A 20,236-nucleotide genomic window follows, 5' to 3' on the forward strand; every position below is an offset into this window, starting at 1 on the left:
TACCTAAACCACACCAAACTCATATACAACCCCACTGTTAACCCTGAGAAGATGTGCCTCGTCATCAAATACAACAAACGTACCATCTCTTTAAATTCATTTTTCTTGTACATACAATTATTTTGACGTTTCGTTCGGCTTTACAAACATTGGAATATGCGTCATTTACGTAAAAGGTATGATGAATTGTGTACGAACCATTATGCAATGAGTTGACCAGAGAGCAACTTGAGATCAAACTGTTTATATAATATACACCCTTCCGTGTAAAGTTAAAGCCATTTTTAATCCACTCCAACATTGGGCAATAGTAGAGGATGTCGGCCAAATAAAGCGAATACCCATTTCCGGTATTTGTGGAGTTCCCTCGCGAGCGAGTGATTGAAGTAGAAGGTTGCCAGATAAACAGCAATCAAATTCCAAGACTCGACCTCCTCCAAAGGTTAGGCGAAACTGTTTATGTTAGGCAACTTCATTAAGGACGGTAAACTTTTATTTTGGTAAATAAATTATACTAAAGATGGGTAATATGTTATCTTAAGTAGCAGGGGACGTCATCAGGTATTATATTTCAATGTGTGCATAACTTGTGTTATTCTTTGACTACTTAACAGAATAAAGACAATGATAATCGAAATATTTTACTATATAGATATAATGTGCCAGAATGCCCTAGAATATAAGTCAGACAATATTATATTACAGTCTAGTACATATCATAAGCGTAGTAACAAAAGACAAGTTTACGCAAACTGAGGTCGGGTTACGGCTGAAAAGATATGTCACCAATGCCATTTTGGTTCAAATTTTGCCTATTATTAACTATGATCCACTTACTTTGCTAGTCACTCATGTATTAACATACACACGCTCAACAGTATCCCTGTGTGTAAAAATAAGAAGCATTTAATACGACCTGTTAGCCATTTGTACCTTTGTCTAAGTAATGCATGCAAGCTCTATAACAGTTCATGTAAGTAACATAAAACGTTTTCTATGATATCGAGTGCATATCCGTTATCTATGTTTAAATAAGGGTTTATGTTTAGTTTAAAAAAACGCTGTTTAGTTGGTTGCAGCCCTGCGCCGACTTAACGTTTAGATAACATTTTTGTAAGTGTTAACTGCGAAATAAGGCGCGAATGCTTTTATTTTTATTTCGCCATTTCGAGTGCGTGAGATCCTAACTAACTCACTTAATAAAGCCAATTCAGAACTAAATGGCGCTTGTGTTCGGTACTAAATAAAGCTGTGCGTGTTTTTGTCGGATAATGAAGTTTTTGAAGTCAGCTCTTCTTAATGATGAAATAGAGACCGAGGCATGGACCTGAATACTATTGTAATATTTCAGAAACATTAGTATTGTCAATGAATAGAAAAATAAAATAAAGAAAATGATTTACTTAATATCAGATCTTCTTTTTTCTGTGTTTATTTCATTTGGTTTTCCATGAATACATTCGTACACTAATCTTGCCTTGATGTTTTTAATGTATAAAGTTAAACTGTTTATACTGACTTGCTTGGCTACTCCCTGGTTCGCGTGCCGGCCTGAATGCGTGCCGGCCTGAATGCGTGCGGGCTGAGTTGATTGTCAACAAACGGTAGTAACGGTAGTAATGGGTTTCCTCTATGTACACTGGTTTCCACAACTTTCCACAACAGCAGATAACCACACTCTCGTATAACATTCTGTAAACGTAATTACATAAAAACAATTTATTTTAAGAAAATAGGCAACCAAACTCAAAAAACACCGCTTGTAAGCAACCACTCCCGTTTATACTAAATTGAATCACAATATTTCAATATCTAACACGGACAGGTGTTACGAGAAATAACCTTATCATAATTAAAACATTAATTCATATGATATTCGACAATATTGTTTTTTCTGTATATGGTGTACAATGTTTTGTATTGATAATGCTGTTGTTTACATCCTAATAAACAGGAAGCAATCTCCTATATTACCATCTGCTTTACAAGCTTTAAATGTCGAAATATATATGATGACGACTATCATAATCTACTTTGGAAACCGAAAACAATAGATTCTTATTTCCTGCGTCAATAAATACTTATTAACAATTCCTTGGCCGATATGATTTAACGTCCTGACTTTCAAGGGTTTTGAATCATATTCATAAATTACTGTCAATAATTCATTTGTTAACTGAGGAGCAATAATATTGTTATCATACTTTAAAGTCCGCTCAATAAGTGATTGTGTATAAAATGGTTTTAAAACATTGTAATTCGATAGTGACATTTTATATATTGCAATATTAAAGTAAGGTAGCACATGTTATTTTTTATGAAATGTTTATATTTTCAGTGCCGCCAAAACAAGAGTCCAAGAGCAAGTCATACATGCCTATGAGAGTCATAGGTACGTTATTAAAAAGTCTTTTTACGTTTGTACATAACATATTTCTGTACAAACAAGGAGAGAGAGAGAGAGAAAGAGAGAGAGAGAGAGAGAGAGAGAGAGAGAGAGAGAGTTAATCAGCTACTCAAAATTGATTTACAAAAGAGGCAGGTTTTGAACAATTTCGGTTTAATTACAATTTATGAGTAATTCCAACTTGTGAGAGCTTGGATTATTTACAAAGAAATGTATTATAAATTAAGTTCTAATACAATTAGAAAACGTTATTGGCTGATTATAGCTTTAGTTTATATTGTTTGAAAGTCGGAGTAAATTGATGCAACAAGTACTTTTTAACTTAAGTAGCTTGTGCTTGTCAAAATGATCTATATTCGAAAATGTTTTTACAACATTTTTTAAAGACAGAAATGTAACTATTCAATTATATCCACTTTTATCTAATCTTCTGCCCTCATTGATATATCAAAGTGTAAACGTTCTCTTTTACAAACAAGGCCACTGTTTAATCTTTGTTTAACATTTTCTGGAATTGGCTTCAATCCCGATATTTGTTATACAAATGTGCTCTGATAATCATACGAAGCGACACAAACCCTGAAAGGTTTCATATCATGGTTCTCTGATAATCACATGACGTGACGCCATCCCTGGAACACTTCATACAATGGTTTTCTGATAATCACATGACGTGACGCCATTTGCTGAAACACTTCATACAATGGTTCTCGCTAGAGTGATCATGATGATCAGATCTATCGGCGTGTTTAAATATTGAATTTATGTAACGACAACCGTAGCTTAGACAAAGCCATTCTTAATTGCTTTTCAAGTCTCAAAACATTTGACAGAATTCAATTTCAAAGTGTCCCTTAAAGAATTGATACGAACATACGGAATTACTTTTGTTAAGGTTTTCATACTATGACTTTTTAAATACATCGAACACATAATTTTAAAAAACAATATTGAAATTCTTCAAATGAACAGAGATCGGATTTATCCACACATAAGATAATCATACATATCTATATAAAGTTGCTATGACATTAGCCCAATATTTACGATAATTTATGTTAAGTTTATCTTAAGCAATTGTCTTACATCAACTTAATAATTCTAGCAAACTATTTACATATAATAGGTATCAACCTATTTTATCCATAAACGGACATGTGCTCAACCTAACCCCAAGTATATATTTTTGCAAACATTTAATTGAAAACCGTTAAATTTATTTCCTTTTATTGACACTCGTATTTAAAATCAATACAATCACATATATAACAAACTTAAATTTTGAGTGATAAACCTTTAACTGTTTACTAAATAATGCAATTACGGAACCAATGAATTACTGATAACAAGATTGTAACCGTGTATCTAATAGTTTAAAGCGCACAAATATTAAATGATTGGTGATAAACTATCGTCTCATAAGGTAGAAATATTATTTATATATTATTTTGTAGAAAGAGTGAATCTTTAGCTCTCAGCCAGTAGAGTGTCCGTCAATATTTCTGAAGTAAACATTCATGTCAAACGTTAGGAAATTATATTGTAAATTGTCCAAACACCTATGATAGTGCATTGATAAAGTTCAGAAAAAGAGAGTCCATTTCTGTGCTTATCTGTCGCTTATAAGTCACTCCCGTCCTTTAACATTGAATATGTTTAATTTCCCCGGCCTTTTTAAATGCGTATTTTGTGAACAGAAACCAATATTAATCGATTGTTGCAAGACCTATCAATGCATTGAGAAATAATGAATTGAATAGCAAAAAAGCATCGGTTATGCTGTAAAATATTAAACGTTTTCCATTAGCGACTAAACAATGTAGGACATATATACAGTTTATTCATTTTCACAACGGCACAAATAGTGGTGTTCCATTATATCGATTGATAAGTTTTGAACAACGCATTTACTGTTAATAAAGTAATTGTTTACACATAATATTTCGTCCATTGACTTATTGCAGATTGCTGCATGATGAAGAAAATAAACACAACGAATGATTGCAAATTACTGCATGATGGAAAAATAAACATTGTATTTTGTCTAGAGCCTTATAACCTAAGAGATACATATACATATTGTTATAGTATCACCAAAATTTGCAAAATTGAAATTAGAAGGCCTAGCGCCTTAATCCCACAATTGCGGCCGTTTTGAATGATTTTCTAAGTAGGTCACCAATTGTCCTGTTTTTTGTTGTTGTTTTTTTTCGTTTCTTTTTATCATTGAAAATATGACACGGAAAACAATTAAATCGGAAAAGATCCCTTTTAATGTATGGATGGCTAGTAACTTTAAACACGGCTGAAGAGTTATGTCCATCTGGCGTACAGCCTCGATTCATTTAAAGAGAAAATTAATAAATGTTTAACAGCTGTTCGGTTTTGCAATCATCTGAAGGGAGCTCTTTAGTAATAACTTTACGTCCTCGCTAAAAATTCAACGCCAATAACGTGAGGAGAGGGTTGATAATAATATTTTTCATTTTTTTCTTCCATCCTGCCGATGATACATGTATGATATGGGTTTCAATTTATTTCATGAAACAAATAATGTTTTAACTTAACGTACGCCAATGACGTGAACATTGCTTATCTGATATTGAAGAGCGGATGCGAGCAGGTCAACCCATGCCTGGTTTCAATAGCAAGTGAGCCGGAGTTGGACTTTGTTCAAACATGATCTTTTTCTGTGAATAAAATCTGACTCGGTCCTTAAAGGAGAGAATAGGAAGGGTCCTAGTGAGTGATAGGCATGAGTGAAAATTGCATTGCAAAGGTGCAATGTGCGGATGAACAATAGTTGAACGGGGAAAGTTAAATGTATGAGAAGTAGATATGTTAATGATCCGTACTGTGATTATTACATTTAAAAGAGATAAAAAACTTTAACCGCAGCAAAATATGAACCTTTTTCTTAAAATGATTACCAAAACACCAAACACCAGAAAACTACAGCTTGATATCAAAATTAATGAAAAACACCAATATTCGCTTTAATATTGCAAATACTTAAGCAAATGCACAATACCTGCCCTGGGGTATCATATGAGCATTGGTTGACCTACTTTACATCACGGATTACATGGTATTTGCTTGAGAGAAGGACAATAAAATAATCCCTTAATTACCTACAGTGTCTTCTAGACAGAAATGTGCCAATGTCCAATTCGAAACTACCACAATCTTACTATTGTCGGCTGTCAAAACAACATTTTCGAATGACTAATGACATCTGAAGGTATTAGCCGCGTAATACACACTTTTTTAAAAGCTTTAACCGACAACATAGTTATAATCACGGTACACTATGGGACTTTTATCCAAATTTTGAAGATTTTTTACCGTGAATTGAAAAAGTTATTTATGTTTCATTACACCCACCCCCAAACTCCAAGGGCTACAAAGAGCGACAAGTAAATATTTTGTCTATATTTGAATTGTTTTCGCATTATCAGAGATTATGAAATAAACACAACAGTTTCTGGTAAAATAAACTTCAGTTAACAGAAAACTAAAGTTCAAACGAACACATTATTGATACACATGGAAAAAAATCATTTTGATTGATCTTATGATTCTTCGGAAAAGAGCAGTTTTTCGATGTTTGAAAATATATAGCAGTTTTATAAAATTCATAAAAAATAGTTAACTATAAGGCAAGCTGCTGAAATCATTTTAGATATTATCTATGATGTCTATTGAACAATTTAAAAGACAATTTATGATAGTTTACCGTCCAGTTTTGAAGAAAATATACATAATGTCATGTTACCATACATTTTTATAGCTAATAAAATGCTTACAAATCAACCTTTTTTACTTGTAAAAATTTATAAAGCTTAATTGGACTTATTTATAAAATGTACTCTTTCAAATAAATGAATTTTACTTATAATACTAACTCAGAATACAGAGTTTAAAACAAATGAGTGTACTTTTAAACTAAAATATGTGAAGAAACAAGAACACTAAGTGGGCTCGCCCCTCCAAAAATAATAGAGTGAAAGTTCTCAACTAATATTGTTTTTTTTTAATATTATAACATGTAAACAATCTCTGTGGGTAATTTGATGTATATCTGTTTTATTTTGTCATTGGTATTCCAAAAATTAGTTGTTTTTTTCACAATTATTCTTCACTCTTCAACATTTGAAGTTTGGTCTGTTCCCATGCTTTGTACTTGTAGTGTGTGCACAGATGATAACTACTCAATGCTGAGTCAATGCTGATTTGGTTTTCACGCACCTTCAGGTACTTTACCCATCAAGAATGTTTAGTGCTGTAAAGGAAAAAAGTTGTACTTTAAAGCCTTTCTAACTAATTAGTATAGATAATTATACTGCCATACATATACAAAATAAAATATAAACAGTTTAATATTTCTCGACATTATTTTGAAAAAACAACAACTACAAGCTGATACATACATGTAGATAATATATAAAGAAAATTTTACTACATTTATCAATAAAATTCATCATCATCATCATCATCATCATCATCATCACCACCACCACCACCACCACCACCACCACCACCACCACCACCACCACTTGACCACCACTTGATTATTGAATACAGTAGGTTTATAAAAACAAAAACCAAGTCAAATATGTTTTATATGAAATACTCACATCATCTCGATCAGATGCGACTGCCTTGTGGATGGACATGGCTGTCAAATCCGCTCTCAAGGATCCAACATAGTATTTAATGCAGGCTGGAATTCTTCATAACCCAATGTTGTTGACTATGTAATATTCAGTCATTTTCCTGCCTGGAAGAAATAAGACTTCTGATTATCAACCAGCAGAAACTACCACGTAAAATACAAATGCACAAGCATTATACATTCTGCACTAATATCTGTTTTAGCCAAGAGTAAGGGTTGGTAGGCACAAATGTGTAGTTGTTGTGCATATGGTTGATAATGATTCACAACAGTATGGGGTTTTGACGAGACCTACACCAAGCCAATGAATGTTAATAGTGTCCTAGCAGATGCGGCTTCAAGCCCCAAACCACATACAACTTTTTTTCACAGGTTAATTTTGAAAATATGCATTTTGTAAACAAATAACGGGTATGTACATGTATAGTGGTATGTTAGAAATAGGTCACGTACCAAAACACATAATTTTTAAACAAAATTTTAAGTCTAATATTTTTCTAAGATAAAACAATCAATTTACAGATTAATACTCATATCATATCTTAAACATAAGTTATGTACATAAGTACATATAAAAATATGTAACATGTACATAAGTACATGTAAAATATGAACATGCTGTCTAAACATAAAGCTAATAAAAATGATTTAAGAATTCCAAAGATAAATTAAAAAACAAACGTTTTTGAACACATCAAAGTACAAAACTGCTCAAGGATACTTACATTCAGAGCCCTTTGATACGAATATCCCAGTTCCATGCCGATGGTTGACAGTTCGTTTTTCCGAGAGAAAATCTTCTCTTAAGCGTATATTTCACTTATAATCCATGTATCGTAATCAACTGTCAGCGTGTACTTTTAGTGTTTATTTATTTTAAACGTATATTCATGAGAAAAACATCACAATGTTTCCAAATCCTACGATGTAGAAATTCCATTATTGACCTATGAATAGGCGGGAAATACCTTCTGTTTCTAAAAATAGCAACATCCGCTACAGGCCGAATACGCCCGATGTTCGTCGCGATCTGTTACGGCGAGTGGCGATATATGTCGATGTTACCCGATGTTTCCCGAGTTGTATTACATGGCTAATACCTGTTATCATTCTGAAGTATGGATGCTCGACTTAAGTCCGCTTCAAAAGTTAAACTCCTGTGGTTAGCAGTTTTGCATTATATTTTATTTATAACAAACGTCAGTATAATATTCATAGTGAGTTTTTGTTTAGAACTCCGGTTTTGCATTCCAATTGAAAACCTTTGAATTATTTACATGGCAAAATGCAAATAATACATGTTGATGAATTGGCTGCGTTAGCTTTGACATGCAATAATTTAAAACTAAATACCTCTGACAACCTCATGCAATTAATGCGATTGTTTCGAAATCATTATTCATTTTGTTTACAATATTCTATTCCAAACAATAAAATGAATACTGAAGTTCATGGTTCCTGGCTACCGGATAGTGCTTAAACGAGTTTGGTGTTTCTGATTTGATAGATTTAACTCAACCTTATTATTGCTTATTATCTGTCCTTAAACGGTGATATTCCAATGTCCACTCTTCTGGTGAATTTTGCAATTGGTTAAGTTTCGCTAGAGTACGTTCGGACGTGAATCTGTTTGTTCCCGTAAAAAACTTATAAGTGTAAGGAAATATAAAATCTTAAATTGAGGAAATCATTGTCAAAGTTCTTTATAAGCATTACGTCATATTCTCTAAATATAATTTCATTCTGAAATACCTGATCGTTACTGAAATTAACCACCCCAGTTCTATAACGATGTTTTAAAATCAAATTTCAATGGTTAGTATTATCGGAGTTTCTTATCATACAAGCAATGGTGCAACTATTTGCTATTGAACAATCGGCATAATAAATGTTTCTTAGTATACCCACAAGCAGCTGGAAAATGTTGCTCTTAAATCAGTTGTACAAGAAATAATTACCAGAAGACAAAATGTCTGGGATGAAATTTTCTCGATCTATTACACAAGTTTAAATTCAAACAGCGATGGATGGAGGAAATAAGTAGCCTAAATTTGTGACTTGTAGTATTAAAATAATGTAACAACGTAGTCACGACCTCTAAACGCCAGCTCCACCACTTTACGGTGGTGCAAAGAAAAAGAGCTGTCGAAACTTCCGTGGTGGAGCTGGGCCCTATGTTTACATGAACAAACGTGAGTATGATCTATATTTTATTTCATTATTTCAATTAACGGACATATTTCGAAAATCGGAGAATGTGGTACCGTGTAAGAAAACTTCTACTGTTGGCAGGTTACTATTTGGTTTCAATATTGTGCAAACTGTGGTGCCAGGAGCTTTTCTCCCGAATCGGTCTTGTGCATATTTTGAGATCTGATTGCATAGCAAGTACATTTTTGTGCTTACACACCCCGTAAGAACATTCTCACGCATGTAAACATAACGTTATGTATAGAACCTATGCCGGAACACAACAAAACTGATAAGCACTTCTTGCACATAAATGCACATATTTATAAAAGTGGTGGCGCTGTTGGTGACACAGAACTTGTTGGTTTCTATAAACATGCCGGAGTTGTGGATAACTAGAGCTACGCCAGTCACGATGAGAACTCCCAGACCCCTCATTGACACAGATTTAGATAATGTATTGTAGTATTATGAAGTGAAATGTAATAGGACTATCATGTGCGCGACAGCCTATACTTTGCGACATTCCACTGCAATTTCTTACGATTAGATGCAACTCTTCAGAGAAACATGTGACGCAGAGTTATTTTAGACTTATTTCTTTGAGACAAGGACCTTAACTCTTAAGGAAATACCGCCTTGGACCCAGGATCGGTACTGACTGATAAAGTATACTTGTTGGTTTCTTCAGATTCAATGCAATTGTTACAGCATAATCGATATCCGTAAACAGTTACTGATGATTTAGAAGTATTAAAGGCCCAAAAATCACACAAATACTCAAATCAAATATCAATTTAAGTATCAACACATTTTACCATATAACACATAGTGGGACACAATTTCACATCGTTATTTCGGAAATTATGTAACGTTCGCATGGCTTTGGTAGCGCTTCTCTAGAAAATTGCAAATAATTGTGATATAATTTTGAGGCATTTAGGAAACAGAAAAACGTTTGTTTCCGTGTAAAATCGCAATAACCCTCACCTTGTGAACACCAAAGTAATATACTTTTTTGGTGCTCACTCGTGCAAGCATAAAATAAATAAATGTCTATAATGCATAAGTTGGTGGCATGAACGCAAATAAATTAATTATTATTGACCATATGTGACGGAATCCGCTACTTACATTTATTGTCATTGTCCATCCGTGACGAAATACGCAACATACATTCATTGTCTTTGTCCATCCTTGACGTAATACGCAACATACATTCATTGTCATTGTCCATCCTTGACAAAATACGCCAGTTACATTCATTGTCATTGTCCATCCTTGACATAATACGCAACATACATGCATTTGCATTGCCCATCATTGACGTTATACGCAACAAACATTCATTGTCATTGTCCATCCATGACGTAATACGCAACTTACATTCATTGTCATTGTCCATCCAAGATGAAATACCCAACTTACATTTATTGTCATTGTCCATCCTTGACATAATACACAACTTATATGCATTGTCAGTGTGCATCTACAACCTAATACGTTACTTACATTCATTGTCATTGACGCTATATGCAACTTAAAGTCATTGTCATTGTCCTTTTTAGAAGCAATGCGCAACTTTCATGCAATGTCATTGTCCATCATTGACGTAATACGCAACAGAAATTTATTGTTATTGTCAATCTCTTACATTATGCGCAACTTTCATTCATTGTCATTGTGAATCCGTGAGGTAATACGCAACAAATATTTATTGCTATTGTCTATCTGTTACATAATATGCAACTTTCATTCATTGTCATTGTGTATCCGTGAGGTAATACGCAACAAACATATATTGTTATTGTCCATCCGTTACATAATGCGCAACTTTCATTCATTGTCATTGTGAATCCGTGAGGTAATACGCAACATACATTTATTGTTATTGTCCATCCGTTACATAATGCGCAACTTTCATTCATTGTAATTGTGAATCCGTGAGGTAATACGCAACAAACATATATTGTTATTGTCCATACGTTACATAATGCGCAACTTTCATTCATTGTCATTGTGAATCCGTGAGGTAATACGCAACATACATTTATTGTTATTGTCCATCCGTTACATAATGCGCAACTTTCATTCATTGTCATTGTGAATCCGTGAGGTAATACGCAACATACATTTATTGTTATTGTCCATCCGTTACATAATGCGCAACTTTCATTCATTGTCATTGTGTATCCGTGAGGTAATATGCAACATATATTTATTGTTATTGTCCATACGTTACATAATGCACAACTTTCATTCATTGTCATTGTGAATCCGTGAGGTAATACGCAACATACATTTATTGTTATTGTCCATCCGTTACATAATGCGCAACTTTCATTCATTGTAATTGTGAATCCGTGAGGTAATACGCAACATACATATATTGTTATTGTCCATACGTTACATAATGCGCAACTTTCATTCATTGTCATTGTGAATCCGTGAGGTAATACGCAACATACATTTATTGTTATTGTCCATCCGTTACATAATGCGCAACTTTCATTCATTGTCATTGTGAATCCGTGAGGTAATACGCAACATACATTTATTGTTATTGTCCATCCGTTACATAATGCGCAACTTTCATTCATTGTCATTGTGTATCCGTGAGGTAATATGCAACATATATTTATTGTTATTGTCCATACGTTACATAATGCACAACTTTCATTCATTGTCATTGTGAATCCGTGAGGTAATACGCAACATACATTTATTGTTATTGTCTATCTGTTACATAATGCGCAACTTTCATTCATTGTCATTGTGAATCTGTGAGGTAATACGCAACATACATTCATTGTTATTGTCTATCTGTTACATAATATGCAACTTTTATTCATTGTCATTGTGAATCTGTGAGGTAATACGCAACATACATTTATTGTTATTGTCCATCTGTTACATAATAGGCAACTTTTATTCATTGTCATTGTGAATCCGTGAGGTAATACGCAACATACATTTATTGTTTTGTCCATCTGTTACATAATACACATTTTTCATGTATTGCCATTGTGAATCCGTGACGTAATACGCAACATACATTCATTGTCATTGTCCGATTGATCGGGGACCGGTAAAAAATAAAAATAAAAATCCACTTTTCATTTACATTTAGATAAGTAAGAATTAAGAGTAAACATACATTCTTTGCAACATGTTTGGTGCTATCTAAGTAATGCATTGCGGGAATGATGTCATTATCGGGGTATGAAAGCAGTTTGGCTGGTTAAAATGGAGTCGCACTCCACGCGTACTTAACCAGCCCATTTGCATTCATATCTCCGACAATGACATTACTCCTGCAAATTGTTACTTATATTTACACAAATAAGTTATTATTTCATTCAAGAAATGTTAAAAAATACTTCGTTTTAATTAAGAAAAACTGACAGTTATTCTTACTCACCCATTATGTACATAGAACAACCAGACCGTAACCGGAAAGAGTCAATTTACGTCACAATAACACGGGCAAAGGTCATTCACTTCAAATCACTTTTAAACGTAAAGTAAAGAGTAATGACAACAATACATTTAACATCTCATAAATTAACACTGTCTCACATGCTGATTCAAGAATTTTAGGGCCAGCTGAAACAATACAAACAATAACAAGATTAACAATTTTCAATTTACATTTTTATTGTCATACGATGAATTGCTATTCAAACATATCCGAAGATGATGCGTTCATCGGAAAATATTCGCTATTGCAGAACGGAATGGAAGTTCAGGTGTAAATATACAGACTTAGGCAGAATCTGCAAAGCAGGAATAGAAAGCAGAGTTTTGCTGAAATCCGATTGCATTCTTACTGAAAAATCTCAATATAATTATTTTGCAAGTATCTTTACTCGTCTGGCAACAGATTACGTATTCCGACATTATGTTCTGCTGTCTTGAATCAATAATTTAGCATTGTCAAATACTTTTTTCATCACCCAGTCCTAAATAACTCTTACAAATAAGATCACGCCAAAGACATGCATCATGGTGTAGCACATTTTTACTGTATCTTCAATTAAAGTGTAAACGCACAATCCGGTCCCGGCAAAAGTCTTCATACATTGCTTTTAAAATTAAACAGTTTCAGTACAAACTACACCATTTCGTTTAAATAGAAGGAAAGGAAAAATAATTGCCAACACATTTTTGGTAATCCTCTTTAAATCCAGCTAACAGGTTGGATTGAAAAGGAATGTTCCGTATTCTTTCTACAGAAATATATTTTTTTTAAATACCAACAATAATTGTCGTAAACTGGTATCATTAATGACCATTCGATTCGTTTCACACTGGTTTTATAGTTCAAATCATATACAAATGAAGCATTTTCCGAGTAATAATGAGACACTGAAATTTGTCTACAAACACTCAACATTACTGTTTTTTATGTTAAACTCGTTTTAACTCTGCTGATATCTATCACGTCATGTAATTTCGATTTAGGTTTGCTATCATGCTGTTTTGCTACATATAAACTACGATCATTGAATTAGTGGTAGATCAACGACTTTGTGTTCCAATCTAGTTAGTCATTTATATATGAATGCGTTTACTTGTAAATGACACGCTATTCTAAACATACGAATAGAGTCCCTTCATCAGAAGATGTGAACCACGATGTAATATTATTGGCGTCTAATAATTCATATTGAGTACGCCAAATCGTTTATCGAATAACAAATCTTCATTGTAAAATTGCCATGATAGAAAACCGTTTTAAGTTGTGTAATTTTTGTCAATCCGATTTCTCAGTTGTTAATATCTACGTGCTTCGATCTCAGTTGTTACCATCAGGGGACCCTCTTTTGCCACGTGCTTCGATCTCAGTCGCTACCATCAGGGGACCCCCTTTTGTCACGTGCTTCGATCTCAGTCTTTACCATTAGGAGACTCCCTTTTGCCACGTGCTTCGATCTCAGTCGTTACCATCAGGGGACTCCCTTTTGCCACGTGCTTCGATCTCAGTTGTTACCATCAGGGGACTCCCTTTGGCCACGTGCTTCGATCTCAGTCGTTACCATCAGGGGACTCCCTTTTGCCACGTGCTTCGATCACAGTCGTTACCATCAGGGGACCCTTTTTCGTCACGTGCTTCGATCTCAGTCGTTACCATCAGGGGACTCCCTTTTGCCACGTGCTTCGATCTCAGTCGTTACCATCAGGGGACACCCTTTTGTCACGTGCTTCGATCTCAGTCGTTACCATCAGGGGACTCCCTTTTGCCACGTGCTTCGATCTCAGTCGTTACCATCAGGGGACTCCCTTTTGCCACATACTTCGATCTTAGTCAGTGCCGAATGTTGCAGATGCTCACGTTATCTAGAAATTTGTGTATTCTATTGTCTTTAATTGGTGAGATAAGGGGACAGCTATTTCCTAATGTAAGTTAACTTTCTGTTCATTCACCCAACATCATAGTCTATATTCATGGAATATGTACCTACCCTCCGGTGTCTCATACATTTGTTTTGCGTCTTGAGAAAAACTTAAATTCTGCGAATCGATATGTCGCATGTCAGGATGGCCAATTACAATTACATCGAATCTCACCACGACTATTGACCTATTGAACTCAAAAATAAAAGGGGTCATCTACTGGCCAATTGACAGACTAACTTAAAGTAATTGATCGGAAACGAATGTGTGATGACGACGATGACGCGGAAAACGACGCCGGACAAAAAATCATTTGTATAGCGAGGCTTCGCAGACGACAATAAAGGTATTATGGTATTCAATAGATAAATCCTTAAGACAGCTCAGAGAAAGGGATATGTGAAACACGTTGTGAAAAGTAAACTTAATATTAAATAAAACTCAGAGGAAGCATTGGACGAACCATATGTATGTTGAATTCGATATGAGGAATAAAAAACGACAGAACATAAAATATGTAACAACAGTTTTGTAAAACTAGAGTTACGTGAGAGACAGCAGATAGTAGGCGTTTCAATTTCAATTTTCAATTTGAATAACAAAGGATTTAACAACAAATGTACTTCATATTTTATTCATTGATTCATGTTACAAATCATACGAATATCCAATAGTTTGAATGCATTAACAAACAAATTTGTAAACCAGTCTACGTAAGCGGTCGTCAAGGCTACAACATTCCGTGTATTGACGAGGCCGGGTATCGCTCTCATTTCAGAGAACGCAGTCCAACAAAATTGTTCGGAAATTGTTCAGAAATTGTTCAGGCGTCTATTATATTTTCGCGGACATTTATCTGTATTCAAAATGAATCTTACCATCATTTGCCTTTCCTTGCTACCGCTCATTGCATATGCAATGGGAACAATTTCCACCAATGGCTACAAGAGCTACAAGGGCAGTTCGGCAACGGCGGGGAATTCTTTGAAGTTAACCACTGTATCATCGGTCATCGGATGCCTGACGCTGTGTGCTGGCTATCAGCACACGTCAAGCACAGTCTGTTACGCGGCTCGATACAACGGGGCTACAGGCGATTGTGAAATGATGTCACGCAACAGCACGGGAGCAGTGCAATGGCTGGCCGACAACCAATGGAAGGTCTTCGTGCGCAAGGTATGGTAATGTTTCCATTCCTCCTTTCGATGCATTTCAATAGAAACATAAACGTTAACACTTCATGAACATTGGTAAAGTAAAGAGTATGGTAGTGGTGAACAATAAAATAAAAAGAGTGTAAGTCATCAATATATGCACATCGTTTTATAGCGTTACATGCCAAATGAATAAAATAGTTAATCTAGCAATTAGTCTGTAGCTTGATCGTTTTCGAGTGCAAATCTGGATGTTCTGAAACTATCATATATTACATATCGTTTACACTTTATTTATTAAACAGCGGTTGTACAGACAGTTATAAAGAAAGTTATATTACCGTATGCTTTCACCTTCGTTGGTTTGATGTTTGAGAATGATGTCTTGTTATGTTGTGTTAGTAGGTTGGAGAAGGTAGGAGAAGGTGGTGGTGGTGGTTTTGCGGGTGGTGGTGGTAGTAGTAGTAGAAGTGGTGGTAGTAGTAGTAGTGGTAGTAGTAGTAGTAGTAGAAGTGGTGGTGTTGGCGGTGGCGGTAGCGGTGGTAGTGGCAGTAGAAGTAGTAGTAAGAATAGTAGTAGTAGAAGTAGTAGTAGTAGTAGTAGTAGTAGTAGTAGTAGTAGTAGTAGTAGTAGTAGTAGTAGTAGTAGTAGTAGTAGTAGTAGTAGTAGTAGTAGTTGTAGTAGTAGAAGTAGTAGTAGTAGTAGTAGTAGTAGTAGTAGTAGTAGTAGTAGTAGTAGTAGTAGTAGTAGTAGTAGTAGTAGTAGTAGTAGTAGTAATAGTGGTAGTGGTAGTAGTAGTAGTAGTAGTAGTAGTAGTAGTAGTAGTAGTAGTAGTAGTAGTAGTAGTAGTAGTAGTAGTAGTAGTAGTAGTAGTAGTAGTAGTAGTATTTCATGCTTTGAAATTATGAATTCCATCCTCTGACGGAAAGGTCTAACATACAATTAAGTAAATGCAAACGGAAAAGATGAGCTTACATGTGTCTTAAGAGTTTATTTCACTAATGAAAACATAACACGGCAATAATATCTGCATGAAATCAAACCTTAAAGGGTTATAACAAATTTTCCGATATTTGAACGGCCGTTTATCGACTGCATATTTTCCAAATAACCAACAATGAAATGTATAATCATCAATGACGTTGTCATCCCGAAATAACGCCCATTCCTTATTAATAAATAAGTGATTTGATATTGGCCCTGTTATTTGTCCGATGGTAGTCGTATTGGCAAGAGGCCCAGTAATTGACACTTGGATTTATTACTGGAGATACATCTACCAACACAGTTGCTCAATATATTGATATCAGACGTCAGTGCTTGAAGATGGTCTCATCAGATCAGATATGACATCAGACGCCTGTGCTTGCTGGTCTAAAGTAAGGGCTGAAAACGCGTTTATTATTTGTAGAATGTTCCAACCTCCTAGATTGGTAATATTGCTGGTGGTCGACCTGCCTAAACAAGAGTTTGGGCAAATGTGTTTTCTTGTGGAGTGATTCACTTTTCGTCCTTCAAGGTTTCCGATTGCTTAATTATGTGTTCATGTTTATGTTTATTTATTTATTGAGACATGAAAGTGGATTTATTCGGTTTCACGCTTTATATCACTTTTCTGACTGGGCCGCTTACTGTTATAGCTATTAGCACTGTTATAGAGGAGGTCTTTGTATCATTGGACGAGGCAAATGCTGTGTTTGAGGACTCATAATTAATAGTTATTTAATAATTTTTTGATAGTGTAACAACTTGTCACTTGACGTTATGAATAACTAGCGTTAGAAATGTGCGTGCTACAAAGCGAAGTACTTTGTACTGTTTTTTTAATGTAAGAAAACGTTACCACTTAAATAATATTTTCTAGATTTGTCAATATCCAAATTATCCTGAATTGTATTTAGGTACAATTTAAGGCTAATATTTTAAAATTGACCAAAATACGTGAGTATCCTTATTCAATCCAATTTGAACATCTGCGGACGCCCTCTGAATATGAAACGAAATGCCAGATTTATTTGAAATACAATCAGAAAACAACTTAAGTTAGTACAACAGCCATGGGCTTGATCTCACGCCTGGCAATATGACAAACTACCGCCATGTTCTCGAGCCGGTGCTATAGCCATTACTATAGATTTTTTTCAGACCGATTAAGATGTCACAATTACTTAAAAAGAATGCAAGCTTATCTTTTCAATGCCATTTTACAACTACTGCTTCTGAAGTGTACTGAGCTTAGATCTTAGATCGCTCGTTAGTGGACTAATTAATAGTGTGTGCATGTCACCGGGGTTAACACACAAATTTAAAGTTAAAATAACAGACAGTATTTCAGCCAAACCTCGCAAATAGCCGTTGCACGCTTTTTCGTGTATTATACTGAGTCGATTTCATTATTAGAACGTGACGTTATACTAAGGGATATAGTGACGTGAGAACCAACGATAAATTATAATGTTTACTATGTTTATAGTCCATGTGCTACTAATTAAACTAACTTATTCCTGCTACCCATCCCTTTAGGCTTGAACTTTAATATTGTTATGTGTAAAACATGAACTATAAGATAAACTTCTAACAAACAGTTCCGATGATTCATACACCCACATTTTTATTTATTTTTTTTGTTTCTTTAAGTGTGAGGCGGGTTGGACCATGTTTGAAGTTTCGTGTTATCAGCTGTTAAACATCAAGAAAAATTGGAACGACGCAAAGAGTACATGCGAGCAGTTCAACGCTTCGCTTGCTTCGATAACGAGTAAGGAGGAAGACGACTTTATCAACGCATACACTAATGGAACAAGCGGTATAATCTGGATCGGAGGTAACGACAGAACAGTGGAGGGACTCTGGGAATGGGATTCAGGGGAAGAATGGATCTATGAGAATTTTGGTGTGAATCAGCCGGTTGGGGGCCCGTTTAATTGCCTTGGAATGAGTTATAACCAAGGTTGGAGCGACCATAACGGCTCAGGCGAACTACACTTTTATTTGTGTGAAAAGTAGATATTGTTATAAATGTGCTATAGGCAATGTTTAGTGCATTTAAAAGGTACTGTTTTATTGAATAATGATGCATGTTTTTTATGTGATTACTAAAACAGTAATCGTACACTTACTAAATCGTGGTTTCAAGATACAAACTGTTTCATTTGAGTTTGACACATAAAAATAAACACCGCAATAGAACTTCACCATAAGCGTATAAGGGTGTTTCTTAGTTGACCCTGATTCAAACAAGAGGACCATGATGGCCCTAAAACGCTCACCTAAGCAAAGGGCCACAACTCCGTGATAAATCATTAATAAAAATGTTGAAATTTAAATATATCTTTACTGATGACGATGCCTTGTTGTATATTTGTAAAGGGTCATGCAATGAAGCTTCCTGGAGAGTTTCAGTGAATTTGGCCTGGTAGTTTCAGAGGACTTTTCTTTTAAAGCAAAGCAGGAAGTCGGCCATTTTGTTTTTGTTGTTGTTGATCAATCGTGACCCCTTGTTGTAATTTTGTAGAGAGTCACCCAAGGAAGCTACATGCGAAATTTCATTGAATTTGGCATGGTAGTTTCAGAGGAGTTGTTTTTTTAAGCAATTGTTGACGGGCTGACGGACGGACGACGGACAAAGACTTCGTGCTCTGGTGAGCTAAAAAGAAGAAAAAAACTATTTGTAATAACACGAACAAGCAAGAAAAAGCTCGTTTATAAAGTTCTCCGAAACTCGGTTGTGTGAGTCTATTTTAAAATCTAAACAAAATCGACTTAATGTATCAAAGGCTCAATCACAGAAATTGGTGGGTTTAATGGATTGGTAAATCGTTGAATAGATAACTGGTATAGACCTTTATTGCTCGTTAACGTAAATTTCGTGTGAAATGTTTATATTGTCTTATATATACACTGAGTAGCAAAGACATGTGTTCACTCCATGTGTTGATGTTATGTTCTATTTTATCAGAAACAAAAATATGTTTGGTTTAAACGTTAGAATCAATTTATTTTCAATTTGATGTGCATTATTGATTTGAAACTAGTGGGTTGTGTTTCTGCCCCCACGACCCATTGCAGAAGATATCGAACCCACAGCAAATGAAAAGCCTGAGCAATGAGAAGACTCATCCCATATATGGCTCCTTGGTCGAACAGGCACGCTATCTTACCTGAAACGACGCGAATAGAAAAACTTACAGTTACAGTCCAGTCTTGCCGTAGGGAACGGTGTTTAAAGCAATGATCCCGGTGTGTAACTGTAATGAAGCTGTCCGTTTTTGCGTTCGTGACTCTAGATATATTTATATCAGACTTGGTTACCACAGTCCTCGCCTACAAACGTATTCTTCTAATCTTAGGTCATTTTGCAAAAATCCGGAGATGGTTTGTGTCAGTTTGCCTCATGGTACGACGACGCCGTAC

At 34.9% G+C, this 20,236-nt stretch overlaps 1 protein-coding gene across 1 annotated transcript; it reads left to right on the forward strand.

Annotated features, from left to right (window-relative positions):
• Positions 1-15,461: 15,461 nt before the first annotated feature.
• Positions 15,462-19,096, forward strand: LOC128204160 (perlucin-like). The gene is made up of 2 exons (XM_052905533.1): positions 15,462-15,845; positions 18,461-19,096. Exons 1-2 carry the CDS (start codon positions 15,537-15,539, stop codon positions 18,827-18,829), a joined length of 678 nt encoding a protein of 225 aa, XP_052761493.1. The 5' UTR covers positions 15,462-15,536; the 3' UTR covers positions 18,830-19,096.
• Positions 19,097-20,236: the final 1,140 nt, after the last annotated feature.

The sequence above is a fragment of the Mya arenaria genome, chromosome 10 (genome assembly GCF_026914265.1).
Source record: "Mya arenaria isolate MELC-2E11 chromosome 10, ASM2691426v1".
Lineage (NCBI taxonomy): Eukaryota > Metazoa > Mollusca > Bivalvia > Myida > Myidae > Mya > Mya arenaria.

Bases quoted from the DNA above. Each gene is read 5' to 3' on its own strand.
- LOC128204160 (XM_052905533.1), top strand. From the start codon at position 15,537: ATGAATCTTACCATCATTTGCCTTTCCTTGCTACCGCTCATTGCATAT. The intron at 15,846-18,460 runs GTATGGTAATGT...TGTTTCTTTAAG, and splicing joins GGAAGGTCTTCGTGCGCAAG to TGTGAGGCGGGTTGGACCAT.